The sequence below is a fragment of the Myotis daubentonii genome, chromosome 1 (assembly GCF_963259705.1).
Source record: "Myotis daubentonii chromosome 1, mMyoDau2.1, whole genome shotgun sequence".
Taxonomy (NCBI): domain Eukaryota; kingdom Metazoa; phylum Chordata; class Mammalia; order Chiroptera; family Vespertilionidae; genus Myotis; species Myotis daubentonii.
The window spans coordinates 207368336-207382888 of NC_081840.1; the positions used below are offsets into that span (position 1 = coordinate 207368336).

The following is a 14553-nucleotide window of genomic DNA, read 5'->3' on the forward strand; positions in this document are numbered from 1 at the left end:
ATGAGAAACTGTGGGCCTTTTCGGTCTGACCCAGAAAAGGGAAAGCAGTTAATTACAATGGTATCAGTACAACTTGTCTACCATCTCAGAGCCAGTAAGGGGTGGAGCCTAAATGTGGGTCCAGGGCTGCTGGTTCCAAGGTCTGTGCTCTTCACATGGCTTACAGTGAGGCCAGGAGAGGAGCCTGAGCTACAAAGATCCCTCTCCTGGGCCACTGCTCACTTGGGATTAAGACAGTGGTTCTCAACCTTCTGGCCCTTTAAATAGAGTTCCTCATGTTGTGACCCAACCATAAAATTATTTTCGTTGCTACTTCATAACTGCAATGTTGCTACTGTTATGAATCGTAATGTAAATATCTGATATGCAGGATGGTCTAAGGCAGGGGTGGGCAAACTTTTTGACTCGAGGGCCACAATGGGTTCTTAAACTGGACCGGAGGGCTGGAACAAAAGCATGGATGGAGTGTTTGTGTGAACTAATATAAATTCAAAGTAAACATCATTACATAAAAGGGTACGGTCTTTTTTTTTTTTTTTTAGTTTTATTCATTTCAAAGGGGCCGGATTCGGCCCGCGGGCCGTAGTTTGCCCACGGCTGGTCTAAGGCGACCCCTGTGAAAGGGTCGTTCAACCGCCAAAGGGGTCGCGACCCACAGGTTGAGAACCGCTGGATTAAGATACACACAAAGGATTTCATTTAATTATCTAATGATGATGAAGACAATAAGAGTTAAACTTTATGGAGTGCTTTTTGTGTACCGGGTTCTGTCTATGTAGCACATATTAATTTCTTTCATCCTCAGAACAATGCTGCCAAGGGGGCACTATTATTATCCCCATTCTACAGATGGGGAAACCAAGTACTGAGAGTTAAACCCAGCGCAGGGACACAGAGCTGCGAAGTGGAATAGCCAACATAAACCCAAGGGACTGGCTCCAGAGCTCACACTCCTAATTTCTATGCCCTCCTGCTCCTCAGACACACAGATAATGGTTAGTTAACACAGCCTCCAACTGCATAATTCCACATTGTGGCACTCAGACTTTTACTCAGAATAACATTCATGCTACCCTTCTACTGGCAAAAATGAGACACTTGGGGACATAGAGCAGCTTACATGTTTTGAAGAAAAAAATAGGTTCTCTTTCAACTTTACTCCATAGAAAAACAAACCTATACATGAAGAAAAACAAATCTATATTTGAGCTCCCCAAAGCAGGGCTCACACCCAGCACACCTATGATAGTTTCAAAGGCCGAAACCACGTTGCCCCCACAGGTTCAAGATGGAGGCTCCACAAGGCAGGACTCGCACCCATGTGTCTGTTCTTACCTTCTGGATTTGTGGATGACCTTTCTTATGAAGCCTGGAGTCCCACTTGGAAAAAAAAAACACAAAAACAAAACCACTAGGCTCTTTCATTAAAGGGAAAGTAGCCCAAGTAACAGACGTTGTCATACACATTACAGATAATACAGTACTTGCTTTCCAGAGCAGAACGTGTCCAGAGTAAGTCCAGTTTGAAAGGGTGTATCTGTCTAGGAACAAACATGTCCAGATCAATCCTCTTAACTTTCACCAACTAGAAAAGAGATAGCAAAGCACAAAACCATCTGACCCTTGCTTTTGACATTCAACAATGTCTTCCTTTGCCATTTCATTTTTCTCTTACAATTCCAAAGGCTTTTTCCTTGCCTTGATGAGCATGTTTACCCACAGTGGTTTTTGTTAAGGGTTGAAAGAGAAGCTTGTTAGTTCATGCTCAAAGATGCAGTTGAAAGCAGTTGCTTCTGTCTACCTAGCATCCTATCCTTAGGGAACCACTCCCCCATGTGGTACCAGTGGGTGGCCCTGTGACCTAGGCCTCGCTCATAACAGAACTCTCTCTCCCAAGCAATAAAAATTGGTCCAAGGCCCTATGGGTTTGGCTCAGTGGAGAGAGCATCAGCCTGCTGACAGAAGGGTCCCAGGTTCAGTTCCGGTCAAGGGCATGTACCTCGGTTGCAAGCTGGATCCCCAGCCCTGGTAGGGGTGTGCGCACGAGGCAACCAATGGATCTCTCTCTCTCTCTCTCTCTCTCTCTCTCGCATCTATGTTTCTCTCTCTCTCCCTTCCATGTTTCTCTCTCTCCAACTATCTCTAATCCTCAGGTGAGGATTAACAACAACAACAACAAATCGATCCAAGGATAGCACAGGACAGCTGTTTTTCTATTATAGATTTTAAACTGGGAAGATAACACTTTGTGTCTGCTAGCTATCTTTCCTCCAACATGGAGAGAGGAGAGTTAGATGGACAGAGAGAAAATCCTGGAACCAGTGAGCCCCTTTTTCTCTAATTCTTGCAGTCCTTTTTTCCTTCCTATGGGATACCTTAGCAACCTTCTGAATTGAATGAGCCAATAAATTTCTCTTTGTACTTGACCTGGTTTGAGTTGAATTTCTGTCTCTTGCAACATATAGAGTCATACTATAAAAGACTAAAAGTTTAAATCGCTGTCTTGACCACTCACAGAAGGTGTCCACCTGAGCTGAAGGTACTTCCCTCTTACAAAAGACTGAGTTTTATACCCAACAAACTTGTCATTTTGCTAGTCTCCATCGTCTTCTGTATTCAATCCATTTATTTCTCTTTCACTCCCCACTTAGCCTGGACTTCAAGCAGATGTGATTGCTCTCTAACTGCAGTAATTGTCCTTGAGGAGACCTGGAGGGACCCTATTTTGCTCATAAATATCAAAATGCTCAGACATTCCAATGTGGACTGGTCTTCCAAGTGGTTACCTTGATACCATGATGTGTTTATTCCAGTCACACTGCCATTACTTCAGGCAGTGGTGTTCAAGAGAGCTGTATATTCAGATCACCCGAAGAGATTTTAAAAACACCAATGAAAGGTCTCACCCCAGAGATTCTGTTTTCACTGGTCTGGGGAAGGACCTGGGTATCAACATTTTTCAAATTTCACCCAGCCAAGGTTAGGTTAGCCAAGATTGCGATTGGCCAGCTAAAAATATACTTATCCACATTTTAAGTAATTTTTATGTTTGATTCAACCAGAATAACTTGTTGTCTGACCATGATTTGCGGGGAGGGACTAGAGAAGGCATGGAGGTGTTACCCTATGTAACTTTCCTTCAGCATTTCCTGGGCTATGCTTGAATTCATTAAAGCATATTGGATATCTCCAGGGGTGTGATGGAAATTACCTAAAGCCCCTGTTCTTAACATCACTTACAAATTGGCCTTGTGGTCTGTAGCCTCATGGGAACCCACTGTTTGTGCCCAAGTGAGTCTATCTGTTGTGTGCATTTAAGTCTCTGTCTATATATACTAATCCATACAATTCTGGCAGACTTGTTTTTAAAATATCAAGTACTTGACCTTTATTTTTTTTATTTTTATTTTTTTAAATATATTTTATTGATTTTTTACAGAGAGGAAGGGAGAGAGATAGAGAGTTAGAAACATCGATGAGAGAGGAACATCGATCAGCTGCCTCCTGCACATCTCCCACTGGGGATGTGCCCGCAACCCAGGTACATGCCCTTGACCGGAATCGAACCTGGGACCCTTCAGTCCGCAAGCCGACGCTCTATCCACCGAGCCAAACCGGTTTCGGCTTGACCTTTATGACATAACTCATTTTGATTAATAGAAATTATCTAACCTACTTATATGACATATGTTTCAGTTTGCTAGGGCTACAGTAAGAAAACACCACAAAGAAAAATGTGGCCACAGAGACAGGCACACAGGGAGAACACCATGTGAAGATGAAGGCAGAGGTAGGGATGATACTTCTATAAGCCAAGGAACCCCAGAGATTTCCAGCAAACCAACCACCTGAAGCCAGGGGAGAGTCAGGAAACAGATTCTTCCTCACAGCCCTCAGAAGGAACCAATCTGGCTGACATATTGATCTCTGACTTCTAGCCACCAGAACTATGAGACAATACATTTCTGTGGTGTAAGCCACCCAGTTTGCCATGCTTTGTTATAACAGCTCTAGGAAACTAATACAGACCCTTACAGAAAAGTCTATGATTCCTTAATCATTCACCTTTGATGCTGTCTGTAGTGTTGGGGAGAAGACCCAAAAGTTTGAATAACCTGAACAAGTTAAAGGGTCACTGCTGATCATCATGCAACACATGAGGTTTATTACCAGCTGCTTTTTAAATGCAAAAAAAAAGAGAAAAATAACAAAACTTTCCTCTTCCTAGCCTAGGAAACAGAATCCAAAAAGCCCAGCTGCCTAGACATTATAGCAGTTAGAAAATTGTCACAATTTTTGCAGCAAAAACATATGTCTATTGGTTTTCAAAAACGGGTACTCACAGAAGCTTTGTTAGCAAACCATGAAATCCTCCGGGCACCAGACAAATCCAGTTGCTTTCTTGGTTGGGTACCTATAGGGTGGATTAATTTGTAAAAATTCCAGTAAAGCATATAATACGTGATCTTACAAAATCTCAAGGTGCCAATATTTAAGATTGTATTTCACTGGCTCAATTCAGAACCTTCTCCATGGAAGTCGGTCCTCCTGTGGTTCTATGGAATAAAATGTTGGCTTAACCACTAATTAACATTATGGGCTGATAATTTCCTATGGCAATATAACACTCAGAGAGAAAAAATTAGAGAGGGAAGAATGGAAATTGATCCTGCTGGTGGAGACAGCATACTCTTCTTAGAAACTGAATCTCCCACAGTTTGACTTGTTACTACATTTCCTCAACTTGCTCTGAATTATTTCCCCCTCCAACTTTATATTCAACTTTATTCTCATAAACATCTAAAGCGCATACTTCTGTCCAGAATGCTTTCAGCTCATTGGGAGAAATATTCTTTTAGAAATTGAAGGAAAGTAAAAAGTAGAGAATAAAATATGAAGTTTACTAAGCTTGACAAAGAATATTTCTTGATACGAGTTCAAGGGAAACAGTCCCCACATCATAAAATCATCTCTAAAATCAATAAAAATGTATTTTTTTTAAGTTCTTTTAGCTTTAAGGGAAACAGTCCCCACATCATAACATTGGACGGGTCAATGAACAAATAAACTAATCCATTATCAAGAGCCAATTAGTCAATGATGGTCAATTCTGGTGCTTTTACTAGAGCTTATAGGAAAGAGGTGTTCCATTTTGACAGAGGTGGCAAACTGCTGGTGGCCAGGTGAGTACTACAAAGGAAGAGTCTGCCAGAGAATGAATGAATACAAAGAAAATTGGTGACAAAAAATGGAGAAAGGTGGATTCCTAATAACACCATGAGCCTCCATAGCTGCTCTACACCAGATACACTTCTAGTCTTCAGGGTCCTGTGAGCTATAAGCACCTTTATGCTTAATTCATTTGTGTTGTTATTGTCACTTGCTACTGAAAGAGCTCCAACGAATATAGAACCCTATTAGTGAGATAAATAGTAATTAATCAAAGATAACTGCCCTTTTCTACTCTTTAAAAGGATGTATCCAATCCAAAAATCTTCTAGAAACCATTACTGGAAGGAAAGAAAAAACTTGTAGATCTATTCTAAAAAGAGGCTGGGGAAGGGGATTAAACTTCCTCTGAATAGCCCCAAGGGTCAAGAGTTGGGAAGCAAAGAAGCCAATTTGGGTTTAAGTCAAGGAAAATCTTTCCTCTGGTGAGAGCTGTATAAAATGGAATGGACCAAAGGGGGGAAATAGAAGGGGCCACCTCTTGAATACATTCTACATAACTGTCACTATAGCTACACTGGTCTAAGCAGTCCCAGTTCTATTGTGATCTACCAGAGCCTCCTATAACCATTCATGCATTCAACAAATGTTCGTTAGTCTTTACTCTTCCCTAGGCACTATTCTAAATGCTGAGGACTCATAGGGAACAGAATATACAAAAATCCCTGCCCTCAAGCAACGCACATTCTGCCCTAGACGGTTTGGCTCAGTGGATAGAGCATTGGCTTGTGGACTGAAGAGTCAGTCTCAAGTTCAATTCCGGTCAAGGGCACATACCTTGGTTGCAGGCTTGATCCCCAGCCCAGGGATCAAGCCTACAACCAACAGATGTATCTCTCTCACATCAATGTTTCTCTCTCTGTCTCTCTCCCTTTCACTCTCTCTAAAAAAAAAAAAATCAATGGAAAAATATCCTTGGGTGAGGATTAACAAACAAACAAAAAAAGAAATGTGAATTCTAGATAGGAAAGGAGAAGGGAGCACATCATGGATAGGTCCTTGGAAACTGTGACTTTAAGCAAAATGATGTACAAGGAAACCAATTTTACCATAGACTAATATAAACAAGAACTACTATAGACTATTTCTGATCACAAAAGCATCCTCAAACTTCTAAATAAAGACCCCAAACACTTCTAATATTAAACATTGAAATAAATGTAAGCTATACATCTATTTAAGAGAGATAAGTAAAAACAAGTAAAATCATTATTTTCCACCCCACTTATTCCAGTTTAGGGTTGCAAATGGCTGGAGCCTACCCCAGCAGCTCAGGGATCAAGGCTGGCACCCATCCTGGACAGGACACCCTTCTATTACAAGCCCCCTCACACACAAACACACACACACACACACACACACACACACTCAGACTGAAACAATGCAGACACTCAAGTTAACCTCATGTGCACATCTTTAGGATGTGGGAAGACAAGGAGTACCCTGAGAAAACCCGTGCAGAGATGGGGAACGTGCAAATTCTACACAACCATCTTTTCCCCTCATCAACGCCATAATGAAATGAGGTTGAATGACTTGCTCTATGGGAGGGTAGAGTGCAACTGTACATAGGGTAATCAGTGAAGACCTCACTGAAAAAAAGATACTACACCTAAGAATAGAAGGAGATAAAGTAGGAAGTTACACAGACAACTGGGGAAAGAACATTTTAAACATTTTAAACAGAAGGAATACTGAGAGTAAGAATCCTGAGGCAGTACATTTGGGGCCTGTTCAAGACCAGAGAGGCTGGAGTGGAGGGAGTAGGGAGCGGGTAGGAGGAATGAGCTCCCAGAGGCAGGGGTGGTTGTAGATTATGAGGGGCCTGAAGTAAGCAATTGTATGGACTCTGGATTTTACTCTAGGGATGAGGGAGACAATGGAGCACCATGGAGAGATACGATTATATTTTATTTTTTATGTCCATTTATGTCAAAGCAGTAATGATTTAAAATTATAAAAACCTTCCCACTGTTGAACATGTAGGTGAGGTTAGAGACAAACGGGACAGGATGGGGGAGGCTGGAGACATGGGGGTCTCTCTAAGGATGTCCCTGGGAGAGGGCCTCGCTTCCTCCAAAGCCTAGAGGAAGTGGCTCCTCCTCGTCTCTGCCCACAGCAGGGGCACAGCCAGTGGCACCAGAGTCCGGAGTCCTTGAGAGCCAAGAAGTGGGAACGTAAGAGACATAATGACATTTTAAAAGGGTCACTCAGTTACTAGAAAATAAATAGTCTCTCTGCTAACAATCTGATCCTCTGCAGTCCATTCATTGTCCACAAAGCGGAATGAATCTTTTAAAACACCATAGAACAGCCCAGCAATCTACTCCTGGACCTTTACTTCCAGACAAATAAAACACGACCGCACAAACACATGTCATAGCCCCAACCTGAAAGCCACCCGAATGTCCTACAATAGGTGAATGGTCAAGCGAACTGTGGGACACCCCCGCCATGGAATACTATTCAGCAACAAAAAGGAATAAACTATTGATACACACAATATGGATGGATCTTAGGGGCATTAAACTAAGTGGGAAAGCTCAAATGATCACATATTGCATGATTCCATTTATATAAGTACTAGGGGCCCAGGGCATGAATTTGTGCATCTTGAAAGAAACTGTGGACCACGAGACTGCGGTGGGCACAGGGGCAGATCTTGGGCCATCCTCCTTGCCCCCACCCGGCCCCTCCCACCGCGGCCCCCAGTCCCCTGTCTGCTGGCAGTCCCGCTCAGGCCACCACCACTCCCACACACTGACGGTGCTGGCCCCCGCTCGCACCCACTGATGGCGCAGAGCAATTGGGGCCAGCGCCAGCAGCAGATGTGAGCGGGGCCCATGCTGTCAGCAGGTGTGAGCAGTGGCTGCTGTCCTAATTGCCCTTCTGAAGCAGGGGGAGGTGGAGAAGCCAGTTGTCGCTGACATCTGCTGATGGCGCCGAGCGATTAGGGCAAGCGTTGGGCTGGACCATGGCGTATGGGAGCAAAGAATTTTCAGTAACTACCAGAGGCTGACCCTGATGACAGTGACCAGCACCCCACCTTGGTCTGGCACCCCTGCTCACCTGCTCCACCATCCCACCACCGCCAACCCCTGCCAAGTTCCGTGCGCGCCCCCTAGTGGTTGGGACACACCAAATAGCGACTGGTTGTTCGGTTGTTCCACCGTTCCATCTATTTGCATATTAGGGTTTTATACATATAGTTACAAAAAAAATGGACCCATTGGAGAAAATGGATGAAAGGTAATGGGAACTCTCTGCACTATGTAATTTCCAGTGAATCTGTAATTTTTTCTAAATAAAAAGTGCTGTTTAAAGAAAGCACTGTAGAAAATAAATTGTTGCCCTAGCCGGCTTGGCTCAGTGGATAGGGAATATGGACTGAAGGGTCCCAGGTTCGGTTCCGGCCAAGGGCACATACCTGGATTGCGGGCTCAATCCCCAGTATGGGGCGTGCAGGAGGCAGTCGATCAACGATTCTCTCTCATCATTGATGTTTCTATCTCTCTCTCCCCTTCTCCCTTCCTCTCTGAAATCAATAAAGAAATATTTTTTTAAAAAAAAGAAAAGAAATTGTTTCACTGGAAAAGTATGCATTGTCTACATACAGCATACGGTGCCCAGTTATCTGATTCTACTCCTTCATTGTCTTTGAACTATTTTTACAACTTTGAAAGTTTAGATGGTAACTGATAAACATGCCGACTTTCTGTCTGGTAGGCATTCCCTTCCCCCTTTCACCCCCAATACCCGTGAAAAAACCTGTTTACACATGCAAAAACCATGCATGCATTCAAGTGAACATTCCTTTATTTCATATCAGTTTGTGCTTTTTTGACTTTCCCTTTGAATAATATGAGGACATGGAACAAGTTAAATAACATTTTCAAAATCTGTTCATTTCTATGTCTGTATGAGAGCCATGATTGTACCTTTTCTGAGAATTATCTTTTGAGAACATAAATCTGGTCATTTCACTCCCCAGTGTTGCAAGCTTCCCGTTGGATTTAGAAGAAACCCCAAACACTTCCCCGGTGTACAAGTCCCTGCACGCCCTGGCCCCAGCCTGCCCTCGGGCCTCATCTCCTCCACTCTGCCCCCGGCCAGGACACGCTGACCATTCACCCTTCTCTCAGCCCTGAGAACATCAAGTGTGTTCCTGCTTATGGATGCGCACCTGCTGTCCCTCAGCTCGGGCTGCTCATCTCATGGATGGCTTTTCTTCATAATCATAAGTAACTCTCAGCTCAACTGTTCCACCTCAGTGAGGTCTTCCCAAACCACGCTTTCAAAAGGAACATCCCCACCCTATTTCTTCATCAGTTATTTCTATCTGAAATAATAGCAGTCTTATGTTGTATATTCATATATTATTATATTTACTAGTAGCCCTGCACACGAATCTGTGTGCCAGTAGCTCTCTGCCCACTGCCCCGCCCTCCTGTAGCTCCCCTCCCCCCCACTCGTAGCTTGCTGCCCTGCCCCCTCCTGTAGCTCTCCACCACCCGCTTGTAGCTCGCTGCCCCACCCTCCTGCTGATCCGTGATCCGGTCATTACTCAGTCAGTTGTTACGCTTCACGGCGTAATGAACATTTGCATATTACATCTTTATTATATAGGATTATATAAGTATACTACATTATAGTTCTTATAAATAATATGAATATATTTATTACGTATTAATAAATATAGGGTGTCCCAAAAATGTATATACACATTTTGAATTACTATAAAGGCGGTGTTTATTAAAATAGATTTCATTTTCAAAATTGAGCTATCAGCTGTGACAGTGTGTATACATTTTGGGGGGGACACCCTGTATATTAATAGTGTTCAGTTAGTTACTAGTTTATTTCTTTATTATCTGCCCACCCCAATTCCATAATAGTAGGATTTGGGAATCTGGCTCCATTATAGCCCCCGTGCTTAGAAAGATACCTAGCATATGGTGGACAGTGAATAGATATTTGTTGAATAACTCCCTGAGTAAATGATGCTTCTGGAAGCAACGAGGTCCCCATCACTGGAGGTTTCTAAGCATCTGACAGGGTCATAGAAAAGCTGTAGGCATAAGCTCATCACAAGACGAAAAGGCTGTTAAGGTCCCTTGTTTGCACTATCAATCTATGATTTCATGGCCACCACCCCTTTCTGCTATGCACTGGGAAACGCAAAGGAGCATTCCTCAGTCATTTTCCACCAAATGACAGTATGTGCACCCCTGTTCCTGCTGCAATATCATCTCAGCATTAAAATGTTGAAGCTAATCAGACATTTAATTTCAAAGTAGAAGGTCATTATCTTGTCACAAAATTTTATTCCAATTACTTTTTTTCTTATTTTATGAAATGAATTAAAAGTAGCACAAAACATTGAGAGATCAAACAGTCAATCAGAAGCTCATTAAATATCATTGAAATTGGTGCAATAAAAAGCATTTCCCATGGCTGACATTATTTAAAAGCCATATTCTGGATGGCTCAAGAAATTGACATGCTGCCAATCAAAAAATCACCCTGTCCATAAATAGCCACTTCAGTTTTAAAAGTTTACTATCTTTTTTCTGAAATAAAGAGTAAATATCTACAAGGATTTAAAGCATGAGTACAATTACTATTGTATCAGCCCCTAAGAGACCCTAAAGAGAAGATATCAGTAAAGTCACCCTCTGATCATGTAGACCAGCGATTTTCAAACAGTCTTTTTAAAATATGCAATACCTGACTGTTTAGTCAGGTGCACTGACTTCTTTTTCCTTAGATTGTCAAATTTAAAAAAATGACAACAGCCAACACAACAATAGCCATCCGGTATGAATGAATCAAAATTATGCCTATATTTTTGTCAGATCGGCAAAAAATATACTTTGTGGTGTGCTGCAGAATTTTAGTAGTTTATGTATGCCATGAAAAAGGTTGAAAATCACTGATTTAGACTATAAGCTTGCAAAGTGCTACCAGTGATTTTATAATCATTTTAATACATAGCATGTATGTATAATACTCAACTAAGTACAATCCCAGGCAGGAATTAGTAAATCAGTTACATTTTTTTAATTGAGTTCAACTCCACACTTGGAATAAATACCCATTTTCTTTTCAAAAGAGTGATTATTAAGCACTTCATTTTTCTATGGGCCCAGACATAAATGACTGCTAGAATGAGGATCTGACAGCTGACCATTTTTAAATTTCTTATATATTTTTTCCTCTAGGAGCCCACCACCCACTCTCCCACCCCCACACTTTTTTAAAAAGCTAGATCACTAATTTTAGCATTTAGTTTTATAGAAATAACCACTTTTTGATATACAGGATGGCAGGTCCTTTCAGTTGGAAAAAGATAACAACAGAAGTATTATTCCCAGTCTCTTACGGTGATTTAAGTGATGAAGATGATATAAGTTAAAAAATGCATAAGCAAAAGAGGAAGCTCCAAAGATAGGAAATTATCTCTTCAGTAAAAATTCTAACATTCCCCCCCACACTCCGCCCCCCCTGCCCCCCCCCCCCCACACACACACACACACTGCCACTACCCTGATTTCTTTTCAAAACCCTGGACTTACTGGCAAATTATCTGGGAGTAAAGTGGGAGGGAAACATTTCAATGCAAAATTCAGAACTGCTTTATAGAAAGAAAAGTGTGGGGAGGTTTGTTATCATTTATTTCCTCCAGTACATCATTCAATTTCAGCTGTCTCACATCTCAGAAGCAGCTCCCCCATTTCTCACTTATGTGCCTAAGAAACATCTTCCTGGCATCTCATTCTCTCTCCGTCTTTCACCAGCATTTCATTATTTTTTTAGCTGTCCCTCTCATGCTTGTCTCCCTTTTTTCCAGTGATCCACGTGTCCTCATTTAGCAGATTTCAGAAGCCAGGGAGAAACGTTGCAAATAATGTTAAATATGATTAATATCTTGAATTCCTTGAAATATGACATGCATGAGTTACAATGAAACCTCTTTTATTTCCCCATGAAATGCTTTTGCATAATGAGAAAGAAAATGTCCTCTATGCCCTAATCAGCCCTGACAGTTCCTGGACTCCCAAATACTTTTATTTATGGCATTATTTATTTCATCTCTAATAAATGGAGGTTGGGTAGGAAGCACAGCACGATCTGAGGCTGCAGGAGAAAGGGAGACGATCCAGGGTGGAGGCACACAGAGGCTGAGTCAGGAAAGAGAGAGAAGGCTTCCAAACAAGGGAGGAGCTGTGGGAAATGAGAAGCCAAAGACCTGAACCCCCAGAAAGAGAAAACCGGTCATTCCCCAAGACTAAAAGGAAAGCTATGAAAACCAACCTAACTTCCCAGTGGAAAGATGCGTGTCATACATCAAGGAGATGTGCCCCAAATTCCAACCTGGAGAATGAAGATCGAAGGCTGGGAAAACAAACCTGGGGGAGGGTATGCTGGCATTGGAGTTGACTAGGGGAAGGGGCATTTGCTCTAAACAGTGGCTGTGAGACATCTCTAGTCCCATGGGATCCCCCTCCAAACCACAGAGGCCCTTCTCTCATTGGTGTCCTCCAGAAACCGTGGCCTGGTGGCCCCAGATGCAGAGAGGAACTGCCTGCGAAATGCAGAGTGAGAGCTCTCGGGCCAGCTTGGCCCTACAAGCACATATACATCTATAGGGTGTCCCCCAAAATGTATACACACACTTTGGGAATAATTATAAAGGTAATGTTTTATTAAAATACATTTCATTTTCAAAAAGGGAGAGTATCAGCTGTTAAAGTGTGTATACATGGGGGAGGCGGGGGGGACACGACACCCTGTATATCAAATAACATTTTTGAAAGTATCTAATCACCATCCCAAAGGGAAGTGTCAGGTCATATTTTACCCTCAATTGCACAGAGAGTCTACCTGCTATGGAAAGAAGTGAGGATTTGCATTCAAACGATCTAGCTGCACTTGTGTGGCTTTGAGCTTTTTCCTTGAAGGGCCTCGGCTTTCCCATCTGTAGAATGGGGAAAATGATTCTGCTATGCACTCTCAGGGCCCCTACAGAGAACTAACGAAATCATGCGAAAATGCAACGCCCTGCGCACTCTTAGGATGAGCATGAACTCCACGGCCCCTTGCTGGGTGTGGACAGAACCCTGGGTGTGCAAACCACGCGCAGCAACCTGGGTCAAGACCTTAAACGCGCTGAAGCCTGGGGGGAGGGGGCTCATTCCCGACCCTGGGAACGGGCTGTAATACCTGCCCCAGGCACGCACGCACGCACACACGCACTCTAGCCACCCCGCCCCGTCCGTCCCAACTACCACCAGCCACGCCGTGCAACGCCAGGAGTTTAGGGTGGTGCAGGGGGTGCCAGGAGCTACTTTCCAAAACTGGACGCCGCCAGCAGCCCCAGCCTCGCCTCTCCACCTGGGACTCCGAAGTCTCTCCGAGGCTGAAACCTCCCCGCCACCAGGTCGCCCTCGGGGTCCCAACTGTCCCCTCCCCCCTCCCCTCCACCCCGTCGAAGGCGCCCCCCGCGGGCGGCGGCGGCGCCAGGCCCCGCCCCTCCCCCATGATCATTAGCAGCTATTACCCTAAACACTTGCTCTTGACTTCCTTTCTCCCTCCAGGCATTGGCGAGGCGGCCTGTCAATCAGCTCTCGGGCGGCAGCCCCCCGCGCGGGGGCTCAGCGATGCCAGGCTTGGCGACAGGCGGCAGTGACGGCGGCGGCGGCCACGGCACAGACACACACCCTCCCGCACGCGCGCGCTCGGGCAGCGCCGGCGGACGGGCGGCGGAGGCACCCGCGGAGCCCGGCGCGGGGCGGGGAGGGGGCGTGCGGCCGGGGACCGGCCCCGAGGCGCCGCATGGAGGAAGACATGCAGCCCGCGGAGGAGGGGCCCAGCGTCCCCAAAATCTACAAGCAGCGCAGCCCCTACAGCGTCCTCAAGACGTTCCCCGGCAAGAGACCGGCGCTGGCCAAGCGCTACGAGAGACCCACCCTGGTGGAGCTGCCGCACGTCCGGCCGCCCCCGCCGCCCTTCGCGACGCGCGCCGCCGTCTCCATCAGCAGCAGCGAGCCGCCGCCGCCGCCGTTCCCGGCGCAGAGCACCTACCCCCCGGGGCCCGGCCGGGCGGCCGCCGCCGCCGCCCCCTCTTCGTCATCGCCTTCCGCCGCCTCCCAGGGCCACCTGCGGACTCCCGCCGCCCCCGCCGCATCCTCATCTTCGTCTTTCGCCGCCGTCGTCCGGTACGGCTCGGGGCCGGCGGCCGCCGCGGGCAGCAGCAGCGCCGGCAGTGACGGGGCGAGCCTGGAGCTCAGCGCAGGTGCCAACTCTTCCGCGCAACTTTCCTTC

The 14553-nt window shown here is 44.9% G+C and overlaps 1 protein-coding gene across 2 annotated transcripts in view; it reads left to right on the top strand.

Annotated features, from left to right (window-relative positions):
- The first annotated feature begins 13796 nt into the window (after positions 1 to 13796).
- Positions 13797 to 14553, top strand: part of BEND4 (BEN domain containing 4) — a 39755-nt gene continuing 38998 nt past the window's right edge. For both annotated transcript variants that reach the window (XM_059672346.1, XM_059672352.1), the window contains exon 1: positions 13797 to 14524. In XM_059672346.1, coding sequence (XP_059528329.1) covers positions 14065 to 14524 — 460 coding nt within the window. In that variant the 5' untranslated portion in view covers positions 13797 to 14064. The remainder of the gene's footprint in view (positions 14525 to 14553) is intronic.